General features: G+C 43.7%; 1 protein-coding gene across 3 annotated transcripts in view; it reads right to left on the reverse strand.

Annotated features, from left to right (window-relative positions):
• The window catches only part of DTNB (dystrobrevin beta), a 397289-nt gene that overhangs the window by 140974 nt on the left and 236858 nt on the right, over positions 1-19457 (reverse strand). For all 3 annotated transcript variants that reach the window (XM_084624543.1, XM_084624545.1, XM_084624544.1), the window contains exon 11: positions 8347-8436. In XM_084624543.1, coding sequence (XP_084480669.1) covers positions 8347-8436 — 90 coding nt within the window. The remainder of the gene's footprint in view (positions 1-8346; positions 8437-19457) is intronic.

The following is a 19457-nucleotide window of genomic DNA, read 5'->3' on the forward strand; positions in this document are numbered from 1 at the left end:
GAGCTAGGAGATTGGTAAATGTTAGGATGCAAATAACATATGTATGTATCAAAGCCCAGGCTGGGATGATTTAATTGAGGATCGGTCCTGCTTTGAGCAGGGGGTTGGACTAGATGACCTCCTGAGGTCCCTTCCAACCTGACATTCTATGATTCTGTATTTGTCAGTTTTTGCTTCCTTTTGTCTCTTATGTTAAATTGGCTTTGGCTTGTCTGTATAAATAAGTTAGCTTGAGCTTTTGCAGGGACTCACATATCTGGGTGCATTGGCAAAGCGCTTTGCTAATAAACAGAGTGGTCTGACAAATTATGTGAGTCCTGAATCTGACTTTCACAACTCCTGTGTGCATTTCATCAGCAATTTAAGTTGTTTGACCCCTTCTTTCTAGTCAGCTCTCTTGCTGCAGGATCTTTCATTCCCTTTGTTCATAATTTGGTATAACTTAACTGTCTCTCACTTCCTGAAATAGTTTCTCTTTATATTAAAATGTATTAGAAAAAATTATTCAAAAATTAATATTCTAATGGGGAAAACCTACAATTTCTTCTTCATTATGTCAGAAGTCTTATGTGTGCAGAAAGGTACTTGAGTTTGAACTTGCCTCTTATACCTCAGACTTCCACATGTCATTTAACACAGAATTCAGGCTTCATGCATGGAAACAGAAGGCACAATTCACCATTCAGTGCAATACACATGTACTATATCTAACAATACTGTAGAAATAACATAAAGGGTATTAAACAGCAATCTGTGAAATGTCACAGAATCCTATATCCTGCTTCATGAAGTAAAGAAAAATCATTTGCTTGTAGTTACTGCTGTGAAGCCAATCTCACGGGATTCTCACTCTGACGACTGTTTCTTCTAACACAAGACCAGCAAAACTCCCACAGCTTAGAATTTTTGGCCTTTGAGGCAGCAGGAGGAGGGTAGAGTGTGAGCCTGAATGAGTGATATTGGCTACCATGCACTACTTGCACAGGCTATTTTCAAAATGGCCCTTTACAAGAAATGATAAGATACTTACAGATAAGCAGTTATGTAGTAACATAATTTCCAATACTTTAAAGACATTGGGCCAAAGTCTCCAGACTGCTCTGACCACTTTGTGCTCCTTGAAGAGTGCCAAGTGGTCATAAACTCACCAGAGATTTCTAGCAGAGAATTCCTTTTATGGAGGGGAATGGCATAGAGTGAGCACCAGTCATTCCCCTTTCCCCAGTGTAAAGGGGAAGATAGGAGCATGTCAGGGACGACCTGAGGAGTAACAACTGAGCTTCACTATGCCTAATCCTTCACTGGGATAAAGGATCTTACCGGTGCTGTCCCTAGCTATTCTGGGGCCCTATTCTGCAAGGGGGTGGGGTCCCAGGCCTCCACAGGGGTGGAGTGGGGGGCTGGCCCCAGACCTCCACGGGGGAGGGGAAGGGAGGAGGGGCTGGCTTGGGGGCCAGGGGGGAACAACCCCCCAGCACGCCAGTACTCACTGACAGCGTAGCTACGGCCGGGTCCCTGAACTTCCTGCCACCAGTGAGTGTAGGCCTGGCCCTGCTGCACTCCTCAGGGTGGGAAGAGGCGGGGCTGGGTGGGGGCAGGGGGGAGGGATAGCTCATAGGGGGGAGGGATAGCTCAGTGGTTTGAGCATTGGCCTGCTAAACCCAGGGTTGTGAGTTCAATCCTTGAGGGGGCCATTTAGGGATCTGGGGCAAAAATTGGGGATTGGTCCTGCTTTGAGCAGGGGGTTGGACTAGATGACCTCCTGAGGTCCCTTCCAACCCTGATATTCTATGATTCTTTGGGGAAGGGGTGGAGTGGGGGCGGGGCCTGGAGAAGAGGCGGGGCAGGGACTGGAGCAGCATGCAGCCGCGCAGGGCACCAGGAAATTTGGTGCCCCAAGTTTCCTGGTGCCCCACGCAGCTGCGTACTTTGCGTATGGGTAAGGACAGTCCTGGATCTTACGTCAGCACCACAGTTTAGAGCAGGGTCCTTCTGCTCTAACTTACACTGGGGCCAGGCAGCCCCAAATCAGGGTGCCACAACTGGCTCCCTGAGACCATCACTCTCCACTGCAACTTGGACATACTGGAGAAGAAGGGCCACTGTCTCGACAGGATTCTCACACTTGAATAATAAGAAGTTTGAGGATATCCCAAACAAAAAATAGGCTCCAAAAGGCAGCAACAGAAAAGACCATCAGAATCAATGAAAAATTTTAGCTGCTAACAGATACCACAGAGACTCTGACACTGGAATGTGGAGGTAGCAATAAAAATGAGAAAATGACTTCAAATAGAGATATTTGGCCACCATAACATAAAACCCCCCAAATAAACAAAACTCCTCTGGGGATGCAGTGGAGAGAGTTGGTTCTCTCCTATTTAGGAAATATGTTCTCTGGACGCTGTTTCTGATCAATATCACTTTATGGATGCGTGAAGAGAGGTCTGTGTGGCTGCTGTGCAGAGGACAGCCAGGGAGATTTCTTTCACACAGGTAGTAGAGTCAACTAAAGCTTGTTAACAAATTAAAAAATGTTAAGAAATATCTAAATTTCTAAGCTCTTTCCATTTCATAGGGTTCAAGACAGACCCATTTTCATTTTTTCAACATTTTAATTGCATTTTTATCAATGGTTATTGAAATTGGTTTTCCACAAAACCCAATTTTCAATAAATGAAGCATTTTTATAACAGTTTTGATGTTTTTAAAAAATTGATAGAAAGTGGAATGGGGACAGTTGGTCCATGTATCTCTCTTTCGTGTCCCTTGTGGATTCCTGGGTGTGTCCCAACTAAGAGCCAGCTTTCTTGGAGGGGTTGGAGGTGATCTCCATGACTTGTGCACACATGGTTTGATTCCAAACCAATTTCAAAGTCCCACACATTATGGGTGGCTTCCAGTCAGAAAATACAATGAATAAGGTTTACACTGTCGTGTCCCAAGGGCATCTCTTGGACCAGTGAGATCCCTTCCTCTTTTGAAGACCCAGCTATAACATGAACATAGATTCTAGAAAGAGATGAGACAGTTTGACTATTGATAAGCAGGAGCAAGGAATAGTATATGCTTCGCAGAACTGAGGCAAAAATATTAAAGTCTCAAGAAAATCGAGAGGGGCATGCCAAACCAAACAGAACTGATACAATGAGAAAAAATGAAACTAATTAAGAGCCATAAGGCACCAAGATGGGAGGGAAAGGGGGAAAGAGAGGTTGAACTTGAGACATTGAGGCAAAGGAAGATTTAACCATCGGTGGTGGATCTAGGCGTGCTGGGGGGGCTGCCACACCCCCTGGCTTGAAGTGGTTTCCGTTACATACAGGGTTTACAGTTTGGTTCAGTGGCTCCCAGCACCACCACTATACACATTGTTCCACCACCCCTGGATTCAACTCCCTGAGGCAAAATGCAGTGAGGCCCCAAGGCAGAGAAAAGAGACAAATGCAGTGAGGCACAGACACCAACACCCAAGCTTGGCCGCCATGTAATGAGGCAAAAAGAGAATTTGGGCAATTTGGAAGAAAATACTGGGTACTAAAGGGCTCCTTAGTCTCGCAGAAAAAGGCAGAACAAGAACCAAAGCCTGGAAACTAAAGCCAGACAAATTAAAATAGGAAGTAAGATACATTTTTAACAGTGACAGTCATTATCTACTGGAACAAACTAGCAAAGAAAGTGGTGAATTATCCATCTATTGATGACTTCAAACCAAGACTGGATTGCCTTTCTAGAATATATGTTTTAGCCAAGCACAAATTATTGGATTAAATATGGGGTAACTGGGTGAAATTTAATGGTCTTTGCTACACAGGAGGTCAGACAAGATAATCTAAAGGCTCCTTCTGTCCTTAAATTCTATGTATCTATAAAAGGAGAGGGAGTCATTAATTATTAATTATTATTATTAATTGAGTGTGTATGAGTCCTGGAATGGCAGGCCACCTCCACCTTTGGCAATGACTTTTTATGGTGTATAGAGAATCCCACCAGTTTATCGCAGACAGAAGGATGTAACCTGTACATGGGATTCTTGACTGCTGGGAGAGATCAAAAGCATGGATAGTGGAGGTGGAGGCTTCATCGGGGATGTGGAGGAGCACTCTCTCCTGCTCAATTCTGCCAGACACACTGAGGGCAGAATTTATTTATTTTTAAAAAAACCCTGTCAATATGTTTTGGAAGGAGCAAAATCCTCCCTCTGAGATCAAGTGTTCTAACATTTTGCAATGTGGCAGCTATTAGCTACATCTAGTAGTTTCTCAAATCTCATGTATGTGATCATGATCATGGGATCTGTGTGATCATGGGAGACTTTAACTTCCCAGATATAGACTGGAGGACGAGTGCTAGTAATAATAATAGGGCTCAGATTTTCCTAGATGCGATAGCTGATGGATTCCTTCAACAAGTAGTTGCTGAACCGACTAGAGGGGATGCCATTTTAGATTTGGTCTTGGTGAGTAATGAGGACCTCATAGAGGAAATGGTTGTAGGGGATAATCTTGGCTCAAGTGATCATGAGCTAATTCAGTTCAAACTGAATGGAAGGATTAACAAAAATAAATCTGCAACTAGGGTTTTTGATTTCAAAAGGGCTGACTTTCAAAAATTAAGGAAATTAGTTAGGGAAGTGGATTGGACTGAAGAATTTATGGGTTTAAAGGTAGAGGAGGCCTGGGATTATTTTAAATTAAAGCTGCAGAAGCTATCGGAAGCCTGCATCCCAAGAAAGGGGAAAAAATTCATAGGCAGGAGTTGTAGACCAAGCTGGATGAGCAAGCATCTTAGAGAGGTAATTAAGAAAAAGCGGAAAGCATATAGGGAGTGGAAGAAGGGAGGGATCAGTAAGGAAAGCTACCTTATTGAGGTCAGAATATGTAGGGATAAAGTGAGACAGGCTAAAAGTCAAGTAGAGTTGGACCTTGCAAAGGGAATTAAAACCAATAGTAAAAGGTTCTATAGTCATATAAATAGGAAGAAAACAAAGAAAGAAGAAGTGGGACCGCTAAAAACTGAGGATGGAGTGGAGGTCAAGGATAATCTAGGCATGGCCCAATATCTAAACAAATACTTTGCCTCAGTCTTTAATAAGACTAAAGAGGATCTTAGGGATAATGGTAGCATGATAAATGGGAATGAGGATATGGAGGTAGACATCACCATATCTGAGGTAGAAGCGAAACTCAAACAGCTTAATGGGACTAAATCGGGGGGCCCAGATAATCTTCATCCAAGAATATTAAAAGAATTGGCACAAGAAATTGCAAGCCCATTAGCAAGAATTTTTAATGAATCTGTAAACTCAGGGGTTGTACCGTATGATTGGAGAATTGCTAACATAGTTCCTATTTTTAAGAAAGGGAAAAAAAGTGATCCAAGTAATTATAGGCCTGTTAGTTTGACATCTGTAGTATGCAAGGTCTTGGAAAAAATTTTGAAGGAGAAGGTAGTTAAGGACATTGAAGTCAATGGTAAATGGGACAAAATACAACATGGTTTTACAAAAGGTAGATCGTGCCAAACCAACCTGATCTCCTTCTTTGAGAGAGTAACAGATTTTTTAGATAAAGGAAACGCAGTGGATCTAATTTACTTAGATTTTAGTAAGGCGTTTGATACTGTGCCACATGGGGAATTATTAGTTAAATTGGATAAGATGGGCATCAATAGGAAAATTGAAAGGTGGATAGGGAATTGGTTAAAGGGGAGACTACAACGGGTCCTACTGAAAGGTGAACTGTCAAGTTGGAGGGAGGTTACCAGTGGAGTTCCTCAAGGATGAGTTTTGGGACCAATCTTATTTAATCTTTTTATTACTGACCTGGGCACAAAAAGTGGGAGTGTGCTAATAAAGTTTGCAGATGATACAAAGCTGGGAGGTATTGCTAATTTAGAGAAGGACAGGGATACCCTACAGGAGGATCTGGATGACCTTATAAACTGGAGTAATAGGAATAGGATGAAATTTAATAGTGAGAAGTGTAAGGTCATGCATTTAGGGATTAATAACAAGAATTTTAGTTATAAGCTAGGGACGCATCAACTAGAAGTAACGGAGGAGGAAAAGGACCTTGGAGTATTGGTTGATCATAGGATGACTATGAGCTGCCAATGTGATATGGCTGTGAAAAAAGCTAATGTCGTCTTGGGATGCATCAGGAGAGGTATTTCCAGTAGGGATAAGGAGGTTTTAGTACCGTTATATAAGGCACTGCTGAGACCTCACCTGGAATACTGTGTGCAGTTCTGGTCTCCCATGTTTAAGAAGGATGAATTCAAACTGGAACAGGTACAGAGAAGGGCTACTAGGATGATCCGAGGAATGGAAAACTTGTCTTATGAAAGGAGACTCAGGGAGCTTGGCTTGTTTAGCCTAACTAAAAGAAGGTTGAGGGGAGATATGATTGCTCTCTATAAATATATCAGAGGGATAAATACCAGAGAGGGAGAGGAATTATTTAAACTCAGTACCAATGTGGACACAAGAACAAATGGATATAAACTGGCCACTAGGAAATTTAGATTAGAAATTAGACGAAGGTTTCTAACCATCAGAGGAGTGAAGTTTTGGAATAGCCTTCCGAGGGAAGTAGTGGGGGCAAAAGATCTATCTTGCTTGAAGATTAAACTCGATAAGTTTATGGAGGAGATGGTATGATGGGATAACATGGTTTTGGTAATTAAATATTCATGGTAAATAGGCCCAATGGCCTGTGATGGGTTTTTAGATGGGGTAAGATCCAAGTTACCCGGGAAAGAATTTTCTGTAGTATCTGGCTGATGAATCTTGCCCATATGCTCAGGGTTTAGCTGATCGCCATATTTGGGGTCGGGAAGGAATTTTCCTCCAGGGCAGATTGGAAGGCCCTGGAGGTTTTTCGCCTTCCTCTGTAGCATGGGGCACGGGTCACTTGCTGGAGGATTCTCTGCTCCTTGAGGTCTTCAAACTACAATTTGGGGACTTCAATAGCACAGATATAGGTGTGAGGTCTTTCTTAGGAGTGGTGGGTGAAATTCTGTGGCCTGCATTGTGCAGGAGGTCAGACTAGATGATCATAATGGTCCCTTCTGACCTAAATATCTATGAATCTATGAATCTATGTATGTGCCTTGAAGTGCAGTCAATGTGACAGCCCCTCATCACTAGCTCCTTTTCATCTTAACCTGAAAAAACTACATGAATCCTTTGACGTAGTGAGTCAGGAATTCTTTGCTTGTTACATGGTGGACAGTGCTGTATGCTGCTGGGTAAACAGGTGTTAGCAGAGAATAGTGACTCAACCTTCAGAGGGAATGACTGACTTCACTCAGTGATTTGGAAAGCTAGAGCTTATCTTTTCCACATATCTGTGGGACAGAAATTGCTAAATGAAAGAATGATGGCATATGGCCTTCTTCCAAAAAGCTAAGCCAGTGGGCATGTGTGGACAGGTTGATGCAAAGCCTCCAGGCACATCCTCTAAGGCTCTGCACCTCCTCTTCCTCTCCAGCACAGATCTGTCTCTGTCAATAAATCGTTAGGCCCCAAAGTGGGGTGGGGAAGACCTGCAGGCCAGGGAAGCAAAGTGGTAGAAAATAAAGTTATGGTGGAGTGAAGCCACCATGCTTCAGAGCTCTGGGGGAAACCTTTCTAGACCTCTCTCTTTATACAGAATCTAGTTTTACAGATATAAAAGATAAATGCACACAGCCACTAATTTTAAATGAGAAGAGAGAGGATCTCTCCAAAGCACTTACCAAACTTCTCTCACACTGTTTAGTAAAGATAAAGGACTGGAGTTTTGAGACCATGGCATGTTACGTAAGTCACGCGCATGTGTATTTTCAGAATAATTTGAAGGATTCTGGACAGACTTGCCCCAGTTGCATCTGCTGGGGCACATATACCCTTGAGTAGAGCAGTGAATAGGATCTAAAAAACAATGGTTTAGTGTCCATGGACCCCTATGCTGAAACCATTTTAGTGTTTGCCTAAAACTACCATTAAATTGTTTACAGTAACAAAGGTGGCTAGTTTTTAATACATTTTTAGGATTAAGTTCATAAGAGTGGAAAAAAAAATTCAAGCGAAAGTTGCACAAAACCTTGAGAAAACTTTGAAGACACCAAAAATATGGTTTTGGTTTAAATAAAATTCACCCTGGGCCTGGGATAAAGGGTGAAAAAAGCTCTGCACACCATATAAGCACCATGTAAGCTCTCAGTAAGAGGCTTCAGTGGTGTGGAGTGCCTTGTGCAGACCTACTGCCATGGGGTGACTTTCACCTCCCACCTGTAAATCTCCCAAAGAAAACAGCATTATTGTCCCCATCCCCACTCCATGAAAGCTTTCCTCACACTAACCGTGTACCATTCTGTAGCCGGCTCACATATGTTGCTATCAGTGCATGCTCATCAGCTAAACGATTGGCAGTGTCCAGTCTGTACTGCAACCTAGTAGTAATGAAGGCAAAGAAAGCAAACAAAACATACAAAATAAATATAAAGCAAATTATTGTGTTAACAAAACACACAACGGTAATTAAAATGAACACAGATTGATGAACAGTTAAAAATACACACATGATTCAACAAGCGTCACATGAAAATGATACCTACTAACAACTGGGTGCTCACAGATATTGCCCCCAAATACCCTATCTTTCTGTGGGGTTCCTTCCAACCTGCATTGAGTAGTTTCATTTCTGGAAGGCACACACATATCACAAGGATTTAAAGATAGCAAGTCATTTTAAAATATGTTTTTGCTTCTCAAATTTCCTGTGCCTGTGTAATTTTCTTTCGTTCCTGTATTAGGAATTCAAACCCGCTCTTTCAGCATGACAATTCCAATTAATTCCTACTCTAGACATGTCCAGGAAGGCATTTGTTTTGGAGATATCTTTTAAAACATGACACCTATTGCTTTCAGTGGCAGTGCACTGAAATCCACATTTCTCAGACACACAAGCTCTTTTCTTCTTTGTAAGGTACAGCTGGTTGCTATATAAATCTGCCTGAAGCATAGCAAGACCTTATAATGAAGAAGCAAAATGGAATTACCCTCGTAAACCCCTATGGGCAACAAGCAACCTTTCCAATAATGGGTATGTAACAAGAGAGAGAATTAACATTAAGCACTGTACAGAAAGAACTCTTGAGCAATCAATATACGCCTTTCTTTTGTGAAACCTGACTACTGTGAGATACTGAAAATCTTTAATTTTAGCTCCCCATTATAGCAGGCGTAACCACTATGCTGAAGATAGCAAAACAGTTTTCCATTACAACCTGTTTCATATGTTCTTACCTTTGTGAAAAATTCAGCAAAAATGGTTGAGCTTTTAAACTTGAAATGGACATAGTCCTCATTGAAGACTAGCAGTTTTAGTTTTTGGGGAAAAAAAAGTTAAAAAAATTTTAATTTAAAATATAATGATGCCTGAAAACTGTCCTGATCATGCATGGTAGATATTTCACTCAGTCTCTAAGTGTATTGCACATGAGTGTGCAACTAAATTAACTGACAAAAAACTTTGTCAATGCAGAGTTAAGTTTGCGCAGTGGCATAGCCTGCCTTTCTGAGTTCAGCAAACCTCAAACCATGGAAAACCAGAAAATGAAGAGTTAAGGTACATGCTGACACCACCTTTGCCGTTGAGGCGCTGCTGTGGTTGGCTAAAGGTAAAGGATACTATTTAATTCCTAAGCAATCCTTCCCCTCCTGTACACTTTGTAGTAATAGTTGAATAACCCCATTCAGCCATTAGCAATTCACATGTAAAAAGTTGCTCCTTGCTGTCTGATGTCCTCTGCTGCTGTGAACACACCACAGGCAGCAGCTTACTAGAGGGCCACATAGTTCCTTGATTATGTGGGCTGAACTGTACATATGCCGAGCCAGGCCCCCTATGCACACAGCAGCCAGGCCTCTCCAGCCATCCTCTAACCCATACAGCTCACTGCTGCTTCAGACGCTCCCTTTCCCCTGACCTCACATAGGGATTGCTGGTACTTGCACTCTGTATTTCCTAGTTTTCAGAGGCTTAAATTTAGCAACACTCCACATTCTAGAAGGCCACCAGGCACCAATGGGAAACCTTAATTCTGCATTAAAGTGCCTGGACATTTAATTCCTTGGTTTGAAACAAAATAATGTTTTAGCGCACCCATTTACTACAGCGCAGCTCTCTTCCTCCCCTGCCTCTGGCCCCTGGGCAATGATTACTCTGGCCACAGAATGTGCTGGCTGCATGCTAGTCCCTTCACTGCCTCTGCATCGTCTCCTAAGCTCCTATCTCTCTGTCTTTCCCCAAACATCCTCCCCATAGACTGCACATGACTCCCGCATTTGGGGAGGCTGGGCGTGAGCACTGGAAGCTTCCTAGAAGTATGTGGGGGCACCTGCACCCGAACCGTGGCTCCACCCCCCTGCTCTGCCCTGAGGACCGCCCCCACTTGGCCTTCACCCCCTGAGGCCCTGCCCACGCTCCACTCCACTGCAGGCTCCACTCCTGCTCGGCCCCCCCGCCCAATGCTCACTCCTTTCTTCCTCCTTCCCCAAGGCCCTCCTCCTGCTGCTCACGCCAATCCACCCCTGCAGATGGGGCTCAGGGGGGTGCCTCAGGGGAGGGGGGTGGAAAGGCACGAGCGGCGGGCAGGGGGCCCTCAGGGAAAGAGGCAGAGTGGGGAAAGGAAGAGGAGCAGTGTGGGTGGGGCCACAGGGGAAGAGGACAAGCGGGCATGGGGCCTCAGGGTGGAGCACGTGCGGGGTTACGGCCTGGGTGCCCGAGCGGCAGCACTGCACCAGAGGGAGGTGCCCCGCATAATCCTCCCCATGAAGTGACAGGTGTCAGCATGGGATGCGCAAGTGGAGGAGCTGGAGAGCAAAGGCAGGAATAGTGCAGGGACGAGCATGGAGTCAGTGGGGACATGAGTGTAGGGATGGTCCAATGGTTAGGAGTCAGGAGACCTGGGTTCAATTTCCTGTTCTGCAACAGACCCGCTGTGTGACCTAAGGCAAGTCATTTAGGTCTTGTCTACCCAGGCAAGTTCATTCAGATTAAGGTAGGGTGTGAATTTAAAGTGGAATAGCTATTCCTGAATAGCTCTCTGTGTGAATACTTCTATTCCAGAATAAATGCCTTATTCTAAATTAGTTTAATCCACAAAGTGGATTAACAGTTAATCAGGAATACTATTCCTGAACAACTCTCCGTTCGGACAAACCTCAAGTCTCTCTGACGAAGTGGGTATTCACCCACGAAAGCTTATGCTCCAATACGTCTGTTAGTCTATAAGGTGCCACAGGACTCTTTGCCGCTTTTACAGACCCAGACTAACGCGGCTACCCCTCTGACACTCAAATCTCTCTGTGTCTCATTTTCCCTTTTGTAAAAAAGGGGATAATAGCATTTCCCTACCTCACAGGGATGTTGTGAGGATAAACGCATTAAACATTGCGAGGACTCAGATACTACAGTGATAGGGACCATGAAGTACCTATCACTCATGGATTGATTTGGAGGGAACAGAGCTGAAATCCCTCCACCACCCCCACTGCACAGATCTAATCCTAACCTTTCCACCCTACTCTTTCCTGCACTGGTCCAACACTCCCCCTTCCTGCTCCAAAGCCCCATCCCCCTCCACCCTCACAACTGCACAGACTTCCCTACTACTCCTTCAACATTCCCTCCAACATGCCCATTGCTTCAAACCTCCCCCTACTCCCTTGCCACTCCAAGCTCCTCCCAGCACATCACCACTCTTTGTGCTTTCCCCAACCCCCAGCTTCACCCTTCTCCTTACCACTCCATGCATCTGGTAAGCTTAGAGGGACAATAGGGAGGTGGTGGGGCTGTGAGGAGTGCCTGTAACAGATGGAGGCAGAAAGGGGCAGGTAAGTGGAGATGCAAAATCCCTATGCTAGATCTGGGCCTAGTGTATGTGGAAGGTGTTCTGCACATCAATCTGGCAGCACAAGAGGCTCAGAGATGTATGAAATGGCCCATTCATCTCAATGAGGTGTTCTCTGCTGAGTGACAACACTTAATTGAGATGAACACAGCCTGAAACAACAGCTCTGAGACATGTGAACAGATCCATTTATCTCACCAGGTGTTCTCATCCCCGCCTCCCCACTGCCCGTGCTTGTGAGTCTGTGACATGTACCTGTCTCAGCACTTTGTGCTTGGTGCACGCTCTGACCATGCCTGTTCTCAACTCTCTGTGCAGAGTGGCAGAGCTTCCACACTGGGGAAGGTGAAAGAGACACTCTGGTGTGCCACTATAATAAGAGTCAGATTGTGCTCTGCTGCTTTGAGGGTACCAACGTATAAGATACACTCCCACCACTCTAGGTACTTATATACCTCCTTTCACAACAGTATCTCAGCACATCATGGACATTAATGAAATCACAGACAAAACACTTTGTTAAGACACAGTTAAGGTTACCTTCTAGGTTACCTTCTACCATCTAGTCCAGTCCCCTGCACAGAGGCAGGCCTGCTGGTATATTTAGGCCTGCCTCCGTGCAGCGGACTGGACTAAATGGGCTATCGAGGTCCCTCCCAGTCCTACATTTCTATGATTCTATCTCTTGCCCTTTCAGAATATCAAGTTCAGCAAAACTCAAACGTCTGAAAACCAGGAAATACAGAGTTAAGGTACATATTGAAGCAACCTTAACTTTACCCCCCTGGAGCTGGCAATAGTCACTGGAATTATCCGCATGCACTTCAGCTGAATTCACTGTTAGGTGCAACTATATCGAATGGAGGAATTAGTTGGAGCAGCTTGGCAGTGCTGTGATTGTGAGATTCATAAATGATCTGGAAAAGGGATAAACAGTGAGGTGGCAAACTTTGCAGATGATACAAAACTATTCAAGATAGTTAAGTCCAAAGCAGACTGCGAAGAGCTACAAAAGGATCTCACAAAACTGGGTGACTGGGCAAAAAAATGGTTAATGAAATTTGAGGTTGATAAATGCAAAGTAATGCACAGTGGGAAAAGATAATCCCAACTATACGTATAAAATGATGGGGGTCTAAATTAACTGTTACCACTCAAGAAAGAGATCTTGGAGTCATTGGGGATAGTTCTCTGAAAACATTCACTCACTGTGCAGCGGCAGTCAAAAAAGCAAACAGAATGTTGGGAATCATTAGGAAAGGGATAGATAATAAGACAGAAAATATCATGTTGCCTCTATATAAATCCATGGTACGTTCACATCTTGAATACTACGTGCAGATGTGGTTGCCCCATCTCAAAAAAGATATATTGGTCTTGGAAAAGGTTCAGAAAAGGGCAACAAAAATTATTAGGGGTATGGAACGGCTTCCGTATGAGGAGAGATGAATAAGACTGGGACTTTTCATCTTGGAAAAGAGACGACTAACAGGGGATATGATAGAGATCTATAAAATCATGACTGGTGTGGAGAAAGTAAATAAGGAAGTGTTATTTACTCCTTCTCATAACACAAGAACTGGGAGTCACCAAATGAAATTAATAGGCAGTAGGTTTAAAGCAAACTAAAGGAAGTATTTTTTCACACACTGCACAGTCAACCTGTGGAACGCCTTGCCACAGGATGTTGTGAAGGCCAAGATTATAACAGGGTTCAAAAAAGGCCTAGATAAGTTAATGGAAGATAGGTCCATCAATGGCTACTAGCCAGAATAGTCAGGGATGCAAAACTATGCTCTGTATTGTCCCTAGACTCTGTTTGCCAGAAGCTGGGAATGGGTGATAGGGGATGAATAACTTGATTATCTGTTCTGTTCATTCCCTCTAAAGCACCTGGCATTGCTCACTGTCAGAAGACAGGATACTGGGCAAGATGGATCATTGGTCTGACCCAGGAGGGCTGTTCTTATGAGGTGATCTGGGGGGTTGTGTCCCTCTGGATGTGTAAGTGAGTGCTCTCTGACCCCTATGTTTGTGATCAAAGGAAAGAAGTGCAAATGTTCTCTGAGAGATCCAGTATGCCTCATTTCAGTGCTGTGTTGTGTAGGTTGTGTCATTAGGAGGGCACATGGGTCTTCTTGCCATGGGGAATGTCAGCAGTTAGGGGAGAGAGGAGCGTGGTCTGTGGATTTAACATCATGTGTGTAAGGATGAAGACATACAAGAGTTGAAGGGGTTGTAAAATTTAGCAGATGTGGTGTTCTTTCTGTGAAACGATATACTGGAATTGGAAGAGGCTCAGAAAAGGGCAACAAAAATTCATGGAAGATAGGTCCATCAATGGCTATTAGCCAGGATGGGCAGGAATGGTGGCCCTACCCTCTGTTTGCCAGAAGCTGGGATTGGGTGACATGGACCACTTGATGATAACCTGTCTGTTCATTCACTTTGGGGCACCTGCCATTGGCCACTGTCAGAGGACAGGATACTGGGCTTGATGGACCTTTGGTCTGACCCAGTATGGTCATTCTTATGTTCTTACGAAGCAGGCTGCATGTCATGAACTTTTAGTGTGTGGCAAGTTGGGCTGTAAATCTATAGCACTCCAGAGTGCTGCATACCACCCATCTGTGTGGACCCTGCTGCTGTGCATGAAAAGTTTCCCAGCGCACATTGACATGCTTAAGGCCCTTCATTTTCAGTTTTTATTTCCTGGACATTTTCAGTGTTTATTACAAAAATTAAAAAATGGGTGAAAATCAATCCAAAAAATTAACTTCATGGTTTTCTCAGTAAATATTTGGGATAATATTGGGACAGGAGAACAGAAATAAGCAACAAAGGAAGAAATGTAAGAGTATTGAAAGTAAAATTAATTTAGTGCTGTGGTTTATTTCACGAACTATACATTAACAGTCCATACCCATGCATGTGCATGTGTATCTTCCACTACACTGCCTTATTTTAACAGAGAGTCTTTCACTTACACTTAGACTAGTTTATTATTAACAAACTCAGCTACCTAACCTACTGGATATTCTTAACATAAGCAGCATTTTCACATACATTCAGGTGAAAAAATCAGTAAAAACCAAGTAACAGCTTTTGTAAAACCTGGGAAGTTTTCAGAAAAAAAAATAATTAAAAATTAAAAGCAGAAAATCAAGGGCCTTAGACATACGGTACAAACACAGTTAGTGTGCAGAATGCTGAAGCACTGTAGATTTACAGCCCAGCTTGCTGCTCAGTAAATGTTCGTGTTGAGTATAGGGCATGTGTAGGTAGCATTTGTTCAGTACAGTGCAATGGCTGAGAGTGAGCATGTGTTATGAGCACATTGGGGCACCACTCAAACAGAGTTAAGGTTGTGTGGGCGTTTACTATAAGAAACAGTTATTAACCTTTCAATAACTGTTATTCTTCAAGATGTTTTGCACATGTCCATTCCACTGTAGGTGTTTGTGCGCTCCAGTACACATCTGTCAGAGAGACTTTCCCTTAGCGGTACCCATTGGGGCAGCAAGACAACCCTGTGGTATTTGCGCACAGCACACAGGCAGAAAGGTGGAGCCCCCGCCTTGGCTCCCTCAGTTCCTTTTCACTGGAAGACTCTGATAGAGAGGGGAAGGAGGACAGGTCGTGGAATGGGTATGTGCAACACATCTCAAAGAACAGTTATGGAAAGGTCAGTAGCTGTTTCCTAAGTGATTGCACGTGTCCATTCCATTATAGGTGACTCACAAGCAGTTCCAATTGGAGGTGGGTTCGGAATCTGTTTGAACAAGGACTGGAGGACCACTAGTCCAAATTTAGTATTATCTCTAGATTGCTGAGAGATAATGTAGTGAGAGACAAATCATAGAATCATAGGACTGGAAGGGGCCTTGAGAGGTCATCATGGTAAGATGGTAAGACTACTCATGGTAAGACTAAGTATTATATTCCAGACCATTCTTGACAAGTGTTTGTCTAACCTGCTCTTAAAAATCTCCAGTGATGGAGATTCCACAACCTCCCTAGACAATTTATTCCAGTGTCTAACCACGCTGACAGTTAGGCATTTTTTCCTAATGTCCAACCTAAACCTCCCTTGCTGCAATTTAAGCCCATTGCTTCTTGTCCTATCCTCTAGAGTTAAGAACAACAATTTTTCTCCCTCCTCCTTGTAACAACCTTTTATGTACTTGAAAACTGTTATCATGTCCTCTCTTTTCCAGACTAAAAAAACCTAATTTTTTTCAATCTTCCCTTATAGGTCATGTTTTCTAGAACTTTAATCATTTTTGTTGCTCTTCTCTGGACTCTCTCCAATTTGTCCACATCTTTCCTGAAATGTGGCACCCAGAACTGGACACAATACTCCAGTTGAGGCCTAATCAGCGCAGAGTACAGCGGAAGAATTACTTCTTGTGTCTTGCTTACAACACCCCTGCTAATACATCCCAGAATGATGTTTGCTTTTTTTGCGATGTGTGACATGATGACCAGATTGCCACTTTGCAAATGTCCAAAATGGAACATTAGCCAGAAAAGCCATAGAGGTTGCTTGGGACCTAGTTAAATGACCCAACACTCTATCTGGCAGCTCCACGTTAGCCAGCTGGTAACAGGCAAATACAACTGGATATCCATGACAATATTTTGCATGGAAACATAACAGCCCTTCAAAGGCAAAAAACAATTGAGACGAAGACCAGATAGGTTTAGCCCGTTCCAGATAAAACGCTCAAGCTCTTCTAACACCCAGAGTGTGTAGTCTCTCCTTCCCCTTATACCATGAGGCTTTGGGAAGAAGGTTAGTAAGAAAATTCCTTGGTTAATGTGAAAAGTGGAGACTGCTTTTGTAAAAAACCTTAGTTGAAGACAAAGGCATGCTTTGCATAGAAAACTGTATATGGAGGATCTGATAACAGAACCTTCAACTTCTCCACTCTCCTGGCCAATGTAATGGCTACTAAAAATGCTAACTTCATCGAACGGTGCAATAGACAGCAAGTTGCTGGAGGCTCAAAGTGAGGGACCCATTGGATCTTATAAAACTAGATTCAGGCTCCACAGTGGAATAGGGCTCTGCAGCTGCAGAAATAGTCTGTCCAAACCCTTAAAAAATCTTACAGACATCGGGCTGGCAAAGAAAGCATAGTTATCCATAAGTGGATGAAATACCGATATAGCTGTTAGGTATATTCTGATTGAGCTAATCATCAATCCTTGAAGTTTCAGGGACAAGAAATTTTATTCAGCACATGCTGAATAGAAGGAAGAACTGGGGAAAACCCTTTCAGTCTGGACCAGATGGAAAACCTCTTAATCTTAGTCAGGTAAGTAGTTCTAGTTGATGGTTTTCTACTATTCTGCAGCATGTCCTGAACTTCTCTGGAAGAGAACTCCTCAACTGATGTTAACCACGAAGCCTCTAGACCACCACGTGAAAGGCTTGAAGACTGGGGTTGAGGAGATGGCCATGATTCTGTGAAATCAAATCTGTGTGAAGTGGGAGTGACAGTGGGGGACTGGTTGAGAGGTTCAAGAGTTGTGAAAACCAGTGTTGATGAGACTTTGCAGGGGCACTCAGTATAAGATGGGCCTTGTACTGTTTGACCTTGCATAGAACTCTGGGCAGTCGAAGGATGGTGGGAAAAGTTTACAGCACACCCTCTGATCACAGCAACAGAAAAGCGTCAGTCAGTGAACCCGGACTGTGGTCTGCCCAGGAGCAAAACTGGTGATATTTTCTGTTGTCTTTTGTTGCAAACAGATCCAGTTGGGAAGTTCCCCAGCGCTCGAAAATGGACTTTGTTATATCTGGGCAATCAGACCACATGTGGTGACTGATAAACAACCTGCTCAGGAGATCTGCCAACATATTCTGAGCCCCTGTGAAGTCGTCCGCTTTCAGAAGTATAGAGTTGCCAATGCAGACATCCCAGAGCAGAATTGATTCCTGGCAGAACAGTGAGGACTGGGCTCCCTGTTTGTTTACATAAAACATGACTGTTGTATTGTTGGTCACCATACCCCCTCCCCTGATGTGAGGAAGAAATGCTGGGCAAGCTAACTGGATGGCTTGTAATGTTCTGATGTTTATGTGTAGACTGAGATTTTGGGTAGACCAGAAACCTGGCATCTTCAGGGGTTCTAGGTGAGACCCCCAACCCAGGTCCAAGGCATCCATAACTAAGGTAAGAGGTTGTTGAGGCAGAGCGAAGGAAATTCCTTTGCAGATGTTGGAAGGGTTTTTCCACTAATCCTAGGAGGCTAAAAGCTGATTTGGTACATGCACTAACATGTCTGTGTGGTGTCCCCTTTGTGAATACACCTCAACCAACCAGCCTTTAAGGAGTCTGAAATGCAACCTGGTGTATTGTACTACATAAGTGCTCACTGCCATGTGTCCCAGCAGCCTTAAACACAATTTCTCACTGTAGTGAGGAGATAGGCCTTTAAGTCTAGAATGAGCTTTTGCATGAAACCTGACTGTTGTCAAGTCCAGGACTGCTCCAATACATTTTATTTTCTGTACTGGAGATAGGACTGACTTGTCTGTACTGATCAGCAGGCCTAGCACCTTGAAGGTGGGTCAGATTATTCTTATACTGGACCTCGATAGATCTCCTATCAGCCAGCTGTCCAGGTCAGGAAAGACATAGACCCCTGACCTCCAGAAGAATGCTGCTACCTTCGCCATACACTCTGTAAATACATGTCGGGCAGCCAAGAGACTAAAGGGGAGCACAGTGAACTGATAATGGCGACCACTGATGGTGAATCTCAGAAATTTTCTGTGGCTCTGATGCATCACCATGTGAAAGTAAGCATCCTGTAATTTGAGAGCAGCATACCAATCCCTGGCTACTGCAAAGGGATAATGGAAGCTAGAGTGACAATCTGGAATTTCAAAATTTTTAGGAATTTGTTTAACTTCTTTAGATCTAAAATAGGCCTGAGATCCCCTTTTGCTTTTGGGATCATGGCGTATCAGGAGTAAAAGCCCCTTACTCTGAACAAAGAAAGGGCCTCTTCGCTCCCACAAGGAGAAGTGATTTTATTTCTTGTAGTTACACTATCTCATGAGCAAGAGGTCCCTGAAGAGGGATGGGGAAGGGGATGGGAGGGGTGGATAGAAACAAATTGGAGTGAGTATCCCACTTCCACCACACTTAGAATCTACTGATCTGTTGTGATATGGGCCCAAGCATGAGAGAAGTTGCAGTGGGGGAGGTTTAGATTGGATATTAGGAAAAACTTTTTCACTAAGAGGGTGGTGAAACACTGGAATGCGTTACCTAGGGAGGTGGTAGAATCTCCTTCCTTAGAGGTTTTTAAGGTCAGGCTTGACAAAGCCCTGGCTGGGATGATTTAACTGGGAATTGGTCCTGCTTTGAGCACGGGGTTGGACTAGATGACCTTCTGGGGTCCCTTCCAACCCTGATATTCTATGATTCTATGATTCTAAGTGGGTTTGAAAAAGCTATGGAAGAAAAAGATGGCACTCATAGAACTGGTAGTGTGCTCCTGACCCACCCACCAAAATGAGATCTTCAAGGATGCTACCT

This window comes from Lepidochelys olivacea, assembly GCF_965140295.1.
Source record: "Lepidochelys olivacea isolate rLepOli2 genome assembly, chromosome: 3".
Lineage (NCBI taxonomy): Eukaryota > Metazoa > Chordata > Testudines > Cheloniidae > Lepidochelys > Lepidochelys olivacea.